The sequence below is a fragment of the Corylus avellana genome, chromosome ca4 (genome assembly GCF_901000735.1).
Source record: "Corylus avellana chromosome ca4, CavTom2PMs-1.0".
In the NCBI taxonomy this organism is placed as follows: domain Eukaryota; kingdom Viridiplantae; phylum Streptophyta; class Magnoliopsida; order Fagales; family Betulaceae; genus Corylus; species Corylus avellana.
The window spans coordinates 15,564,059-15,572,233 of NC_081544.1; the positions used below are offsets into that span (position 1 = coordinate 15,564,059).

Consider the following 8,175-nt stretch of genomic DNA (forward strand, 5'->3'; position numbering starts at 1 on the left):
CGAGTTATGAACTAGTATATATAGTTTTTGGGTTGAGGGAGATGCCATGCTAGTTATCAAGGCTATTTTTTTTTTTTAGTTATCAAGGCTATTGTTTTTGAGGAGCCATGTCTAATAGCTATGGTCATTTTATTGAATTTATTCAAAGGGAACTACGTGGCTTGGAGAACGCTAAATTTATGCTTTTAATGAGGGACGCCAATAATGCTGCGCATTTGTTACCACCCATGTTACTATGTCTACTTGCTTGAGGGCTGTCCCACCAAGTATAGGTGATACTGTAAGAAAAGAGAATTCTCTTTCTTGTTGTGTGATCTTTTCTGGATCTGTATTGAGATGATGAATATTCACAATATTCCTTAGAAAAAAAAAAAAAAAGTTTTTGGGTGTTGCTGTTATATTTATTGTGGAAAAAGTTTTTTTTTTTTTTTTGATATGTCCGCACAAGAGAGGGGAAGAAAATACTAACTAGTGACCCCCACTTTATTAGATGTGGTCCTAACCGATTGATCTACCTTTTGGGAACAGAGTTTGCAATCCTTGAAAGGAGACTTCTAAAGAAAGATGAGAAGGAAAGCATTTTATTGAGGGTCACTCATCTCTTGTCATTGCCTTTAAAGCAATTACGTGGGAGTAATGAACAAGTAGGATATTGTTAGTTGGTTTTTTTTTTTCCTGCCAAAAAAGAATTCCAACATCTTGACATAATGGTGAAATCTAAGGGTATTATGCTTTGACATTGTTTGTGCATAATGTTGTCAAACACCTTATAACTTGGTATATACCAACGTATAATAATTGATGGAAAGCACCATCAATCTTATTCAGAAGCATCAACTTTGCTCCAACATTTTAACCTGAAAGACAACTATGATGAGATACATATGGATCTTTCTATACAAGCAAACTCCATTTTGGTTGCCCGAACAATGCATTCCAATTTTCTGATCTGTAAGTAGATCGTGCATTGGAAGGAAACATATTTGGCATGAGCGACGGCACCGTTTAAGAGTTTTGCTGTAAAACTTATTATGTTTATGATCCAGCTATTCCAATTTTACACTCATCTGATCTGATTCTCAATAGAGCATGGATTTGGCCTCGTCTTAGTCCCAGGAGTTACTAGATCGTAGTAAAATTACATGGACACCAGCCAGACCATGAGTATGTAAGACTTCCAAGAAGCCTAGCGAAAAGAAAGCCTACTTGGTGAATCAATTCTCACTACGTGCTCATCCTCAGCTCCAGATTCGTCACTGGAACCATCAACTACATGACTCTCTCTTGGGTCTTTACTTTGTTCCTGGGCAGGAGTAAAATTTCCTGTGTACTTACTCATTCCAAGGTTCCTCCTCACAGTAGCAGCTCCTTCTGATTTAACAGAAACAAGACGGTGGCCAGGATATGAAGGAACTGTCGGATATGAGAGGCAATGTGATTGTTTAATGAGACTACTTCTTGAAAAACTTCGAGTGCGCCGTCGGATATCCACCTTGCAAAAATTAAGTGAAATAAGTTCAAGAAACAGGTTAGACCCAAATAATTAAGATAGCATTCCCAAAAGGCAAGGCATAGTTAGTTTTGAATGAGCACTAAGAATGACTTTCAAATGCCCTTTCCCCATAAGCGGGGGCAAAAGAAAAAACTATTGTGCACAGAAAATCAAGCAACTCAATGATGTTTTCAAACTTTTTCAAAAGAGCCAACTGATTAAAATATTTAATAACCAAAAGAAAAAAAAAAGTCGAGAAAAAAGAGAAAATCCTGAAGGGCTGTATACAATTTAGTCTAAGCCAAATAAGTTCATTTCATAACCAAGCTTTTCTTTCATGAAGGAACATCGAATCACCAAAGAACATATAGAACTGAGTGTACCATGCTGCCATAGATGCTCAGCTGCATTGCCCTTGCAGACAAGGAGTTAGCTTTCCGGTCGGTCTCTTCAGGGTTCTGGTTGTAGAAGTTTTCTGGCCAACTCATCAGACTAACATGTTCCCTACTAAGGGGTCTATGGAGGTGATCAGCTGAAGAAGGTACCAAGAACGACGGCCTTTGTTGGAGAGCACGATCTGCTTCAAATGCTGCAATGTCAAAAATGATTACTCTTGCTCTTGTTTCAACTAGATACCTGCATCCTTGATGGGAAAAACTGGCTCCTGTGGTGCCTGTTACCATCAATAAGTAACAGAATGTTTAATCAGTTTTTCGGTCGTAATAGGATCAAAGAAGACTAGCAATTTTGGAATTCCCCTGTATAGCATGGTTTGCATTTCTGGAACTTTGAGCCGATTTTCCTAGAAAGAGAAATGTGCTTAAAGAAAATTAATTCAAGGAAAGAACATATAGGTCATCAAATGTTTTGAGCACCATCAAAAGCTGAACTACTAGCTACACAGGATCAAGCCAATTTCAGTTTAAGCCCACGCATTCACCTTCTTAGTATAAAGATTCATTATGGCCATAAATGAGTTGACGTGACTAAGGCCCAAGGACAAACTCAGAACCAGAATTTTTTTTAGAGTTAAATCCAAAAAGGGTCTATGGTTTTCATGTTTATTATAACATTCCTTGAGTTTTAGAAAGTGATAAAATTGGTTCTTAGGCTTTTAGACTTTATAAGATTAGTCATTCCGTCCACTTGCCAACTATACTAAAAAATTTCACCTAAGACCTATAAAACGCTGCCACATGTAAATCTTTGCAATATTGGTATATATCCTGTAAAACAAAAGAAAAAAAGAAAAGAAAGAAAGAAGGAAAGCGTTGGCTGTGGCCGTAGCGGTGGGGAAAATTCCCTTAGCTAGTGGTGGTGGGGATCTCTGGTGACCCACCCCCACACTGCTGAGGTAGCTCATAGGGAACCCCTACCACGTGGAGGTGGTCGCTGGGGTAGGGGGCTCCTGCGATCCACTTTCTCCAGTACTGGGTGCGCGGAGAACTCCACCACCACCCCCGAGGAGATTTTCACCCTGCCACTTTTGTTTTCCCCTTTTTTTTGGGGTTTTAGGGGATGTGCTGAATATGGCAAATATATACACGCAGCAATGGTTTATAGGTCTTACGAGGCTTTCAAGAATGGCAAGTGGATAGGACTGATCTTAGAAAGCCGAATGACCAAATTTTTTTTAAAAGAAAACAAAAACAGAACAAAAAAACAAGAAAAAAAAAGAAAAAAGAAAAAAGAAAAATTGAACTAAAGAACCTGTGGATTGCAAAAACAAAGTGAAAGAGATGTGCAGATAGGGAGGAACGGGGGCGGTGGCTTTTGATGGTCTTGAATGGGGAATAGAGATTTTGACGATGAGTTGAAGAAAAATATGGTGCTTTTGAGTTTCTCATGTTTGGTATTTCACTGACATGTCATTTTCTCATTAGAGGGCACAAAGGTCTTGGTTTGTATAAAGTCTATATGAAAGTTATTCTCTATTTAAAACCCAAAGAGTGTTTTGATAAACATTTTTTGATAAGTAACAAGTATATTATCAAACCCGTTGAGGGGCACAACTCATGTACACAGGATGTATAGAAAGAAACTCCTACTAATTATAATCAGAAAAAGTAGACTCATGTGAGTGAGACCAAATCACTCTCCAAGAGAACAAAGTATTTAACGCCAACTTTCTCAACTCAATCATATCGCTCTCATGATACTCAAAGCGGCATGCATTCTGTTCTTGCCATAGACACCACCACATTACACATAATGGAATGAGCCTCCATAGGTGCAAAGCACACCTATTACCCAATTGTCCCCTCCAACTCCCCAAGCAATCCTTCGCTGATGTAGAACAGCAAGCCTTGATTGCAAGCTCGTTTGCAGCCCGTCAGGACAAGCCTCAACCCGAGAGCCTCGTCTGGAGTCCTCGTCCTGAGACCATCTGAATGGCTATGTTAATTTCATGTTCTTAAGTTTTATGTCTGTAGTCGTCCAGACGGCCTTAAGTTCTATTTGGACGAGCTTCGTAGAATTTCAATTTGATTTAAGTTCGTACTTTTATTAGGTTTAGGGTTTGGGGGCCTATATATACATGTTTTATAGACCATAGAACGCGATTGTTGTTTATGATTGAGTTTTGATCGAAAAGAAGCCTCAGAGTTGAGCATTCTTCTGTTTTCCCTTCAAAACCTAAAGAGTATCTAGTGTTTTAGAGAAGATTTCTTAGATCCTTTGATAGAATCAAGATCTAGAAATACCTATCCATTCTTTATTGTTGTTCTTCGCTTCAGCCCACTAAGTCACGCTGCATCAGTTGGTATCAGAGCTCAAGTTTACCTTCCATGAATGGGGAGTGGCAACCGTTATGCAGACATGAACGAAGTGCACGGGCGCATGGAGGCGGCACATAAGGAGCAACCGGCAATTCGTTTGCGGCACATGGAGGAGAGGTTTGGTGGTATAGCTGTGCAGAAGAGGGAGTGGGTGCACAGCCAACACGGAGTCCCTTCCGATCACTTGGCTGACATGGGTAGTTCGAACATTCGTCGTCGTCAACCAAGACTACGGTACATTGGGGAAGAAGACAAATTTATCGTTGAGAGTGAACCTGTAAATCCTTTTGCAAGGCGCGGAGTGTGGAAGGAATTTCCTACGGCAAAAGCACATGCTATTACACGGGATGCAGGCGTCAAGCTCGACACTCTGGACTTCCAAGGTTGCTTGCAACCCAAAAGGTCTCCTATTAAAGAAAAGATAGAAAAATACGACAAAAAGAAAGTGCCTAGAGAGGCAAAAGAGAGGATGAGTCAATCGGAAATTAGTTGGCAACGCTTAGAGGAGATGATGGAGACACTAAGGGGATAGATAGAGATCCACACTAACCAAGTGAACAATATGGGTGATCCTAATGTTCATCGTTGACAACCAACTCCATGTTTTGTGGATAGGGACGACGTGGTTATCCTTAGTAGGGCGTGATCTCAATGGCGGAAGGCAAGGATTGAGGCGGAGATTCCGTGATAGGCCAACTTGACCGTTATTCGCGATCCCCAATTCCATCAATATGGATTAGGAAGGTGAATCTATTGATAAGTTCCAGGAATTCGAGTTCATTTATGAAGAGTCCAATCACGATGACGAAGATTCTTCACAAAGATTCGGGATTGGGATTCTCCACCAACCTATGATGACGATCTCAGCAATGACGATGAAGATCCTAAGGAAAAGCCCCTGCCATTCGACCTAGAGGGAGAGTACGTAGAAGACTGGTTTCCTCCCTTGTTTGGCAGCCTCTACCCTGAAGAAGATGACCCCTTGGAAGAGGAAGGACCTATGGATGGCATCGCAGATTGTAGTGAGGTTGATAAAGACCTTCCAGGCAGAGGGCCTAATTTTAATGATGAAGAAGTAGGTTATGTTGATTTCCTTGGTGTAGATGATATTTTTTTGGATTCTCCTAACCATGATTGTGATGAGTTTTATGCGGTTGAGGAGAATTACATGTTCACAAAAGAGACAACGACAAACCCATTCTTGAGTATTTTCATGGCATGTGGAAGGGAAAAGATGCGAGGGAAGCATGACAAGCCTAACGTATTGCAAGGCGGCGTGCGGGGCCTTCAAAATAATCATCATAGTAGTAGTTTTTTGGAGAACTGAGTTGAGATGGGGTTGTCAAGGGCCTGGACAATGGAGTCTAAGGAGTTTGTGGTGATAGAAAAGAATGGAGATACGGTGTTGAAACTACAAGAGCGATGCAGAGGTAAGACACGTTGGATATAGCTGGAATGGAGAGAAGCGGTTTGGCTAGCGAACATCTTTGCTGAGCTGAAGGTGGTGGAGGATTCAAGGGTCTTTAGGGATGAATCTAGTCGTAGTTTCCCACGTGCCTTAGCTCAGAAATGCTTCAATAGGCATGGGAGCTTTCTGGTTTTAGAGGAGTATGACGGTAGAGATAGAAGAGGTAAAGTTATGGTGCAAGAGGGCAGGCATAGGAAGGGTTGGGATCAGCTTCAGTCGGAGCTGCGCATTGCTGTTGATTTTGTTCGACCTTTTGTTGGGGATGCTAGGAACGCAGCGACAGGGAAACAAAGAAGAAGCTTTTCAAAGGTATTGCTCTCATCATCGAAACAGGTAGAGGAACCATTTGGGTCCTTTGCAGAACCGATTGCAAGAGTTCCCAAATGGTTGTTAGGAGCTGGGACCAGTAATTCGTTTGGGAAATCCTTGCTTGCTGATTGCCATGTTAAAGCTGGTCATGAAGTTCAGGAGGCTGCTCCGGCGAAGGGTCCGGCGATTAGGTATGAGGTGAATAGTTGTGCCAGCTGTGGGGTACTGCAGAAGAAATCTTCAAGTTACGAGGAGCAAATCTGCGAAGACCATACTTCAGGATCGTACAGTCAAGGTTGCGTGTGTGCAGGGGAGAAGGAAAAGCTGAAGAGATCACTATTGAAGATACAAGAGGACATCAGGATTTGTCTCAAAGGTTTTGACGCACGTTGCTCTTGTAGTTGTGGGTCTGGATCCTTTACGCCTAAAATCCAGGTGGCCCAAGCTCAGTCAAGTGGTCAGATTATATACCAGGCCATGGCCCAACCCAATTCTACGGCTGGCTAGTTCAAGGAGAAGGCCTTTGTCGTGGGTGCTGGACCCAACAAGGCTCTGAGATATTATAGAAGGAAGGTTGCGGGTAAGGAGGGGGATTTGGGTGCGTCGGCGTCCAACAAAGGACTTCGTCCTTACTCGAATTACACGAGCCCAGGGGTGCCGGTCCTTTCTGTGTCGCTGGCAAAGGCGCCGATGACGGTACTGCCGTCAGTGAAGGGGTCGACGAAGGAGATTGCCGCAATGGACAGCGCTCTGGACGCCGGTAATGTTGCGGTGCTCCCCACGACGATCGGTCTTGTAGCTCAAGCCCCGGCGTCGATGTGGGTGTGCGACCCAGCCCCAGGAATTCTGGGTAAGGAGCCGGCGACTCTTCCGACAGGTGTTCGAAGCGAGATTCCGTCCTGTTCTGTCTTGTCGATACCCTCTGGGTTTGCTGCCGGTGCTTGCGCAATATTGGGTAAGGAGCCGGCGCCTTTTCCAGCAGGTGTTCGAAGGGAGATGCCGACCTGTTCTGTCCTGTCGACACCCTCTGGGTCTGCTGCCGGTGCTCATGCGATATTGAAGAAGTCGGCAATGATGGGGCAGCCGGAAGTTTTGAAGGCAGGGGGGAAATTCGACAAGGGGGAGGGAGGAGGCTCAGGCCATTTGATTAGTGTCAAGCTGGGCAAGATGGGGGAGGGAAATAGTGCTGGACAGTTGCAGCTCGTTTTGCAGGGGGAGATCCCACCGGGTTTGGAGAAGTGGGTTTTGCCAGGCACGGATGATTCTTTCAGGAGGAAGGGGGCTGTGGTCAGTGTTTGTGATGAGAGCTTTTGCTCTCTGGGTGAAGTTAGGTCAGGAGTTAAGGATTGCAGTTCGCAGGGTGAGTCGTTCGCTCCTGATTCCTTGGCTTTGGTATCAGTTGAGGATCAAGAGCCGATTACGGTGGAGTTTGTAACTCAATTTAGCAAGCTCATGGGTGTCTCTTGTGATGGAGAAGCTGGGAAATTGGCAGAGACTTTTGGGTTTATAATGGCTGATAATGAGGTCATTGGTGAGGATGTGGGAGATGCGGGAGAGGCCATGGAAGCACATACGGGAAAAAAAGGTAAGAGAGAGCTCAATAACCTTATTTCCTCTGTTAATTATGAGGTGCACAGTGGAAGTTCTTTGCGGGATAGTAAAAAGGGGAGGGCTATTCGGACTATTTAATGAAGCCGAATATTCTTTCTTGGAATGTGAGGGGTTTGAACCTAAGGGATAAAAGGTTGAGGGTCAGAAATCTTCTTAGAAATTGGAAGGTGGACATAGTGTGTTTTCAAGAAACGAAGGTGGACTTTGTCACCAACAATTTTGTGAGGAGTTTGTGGGGGTGTCCTTATGTAGAGTGGTGCTATGTACCTTCTAGAGGGGCTTCGGGTGGTATTTTGGTGATGTGGGATAGAAGAGGAGTTACGAAGGTTGAGGTTGCTTTGGGCAGATTTGTGGCGGCCTGCTCGTTTAGAAACGTTGATGATGGTTTCATGTGGGCTTTTGCAAGGGTGTATGGTCCTAATAGAGACAACATAAGGTGTCTCCTTTGGGAGGAGTTGGTGGGCCTTATGAGTTGATGGGATTTGCCTTGGTGTATTGGTGGGGATTTCAATGCTACT

General features: G+C 43.5%; 1 protein-coding gene across 2 annotated transcripts in view; it reads right to left on the reverse strand.

The window, feature by feature from the left end:
• Positions 1-711: 711 nt before the first annotated feature.
• Positions 712-8,175, reverse strand: part of LOC132177405 (sodium/hydrogen exchanger 8) — a 91,468-nt gene continuing 84,004 nt past the window's right edge. For both annotated transcript variants that reach the window (XM_059589699.1, XM_059589700.1), the window contains 2 exons: positions 1,876-2,165; positions 712-1,492 (listed from right to left, as the gene is read on the reverse strand). In XM_059589699.1, coding sequence (XP_059445682.1) covers positions 1,187-1,492; positions 1,876-2,165 — 596 coding nt within the window. In that variant the 3' untranslated portion in view covers positions 712-1,186. The remainder of the gene's footprint in view (positions 1,493-1,875; positions 2,166-8,175) is intronic.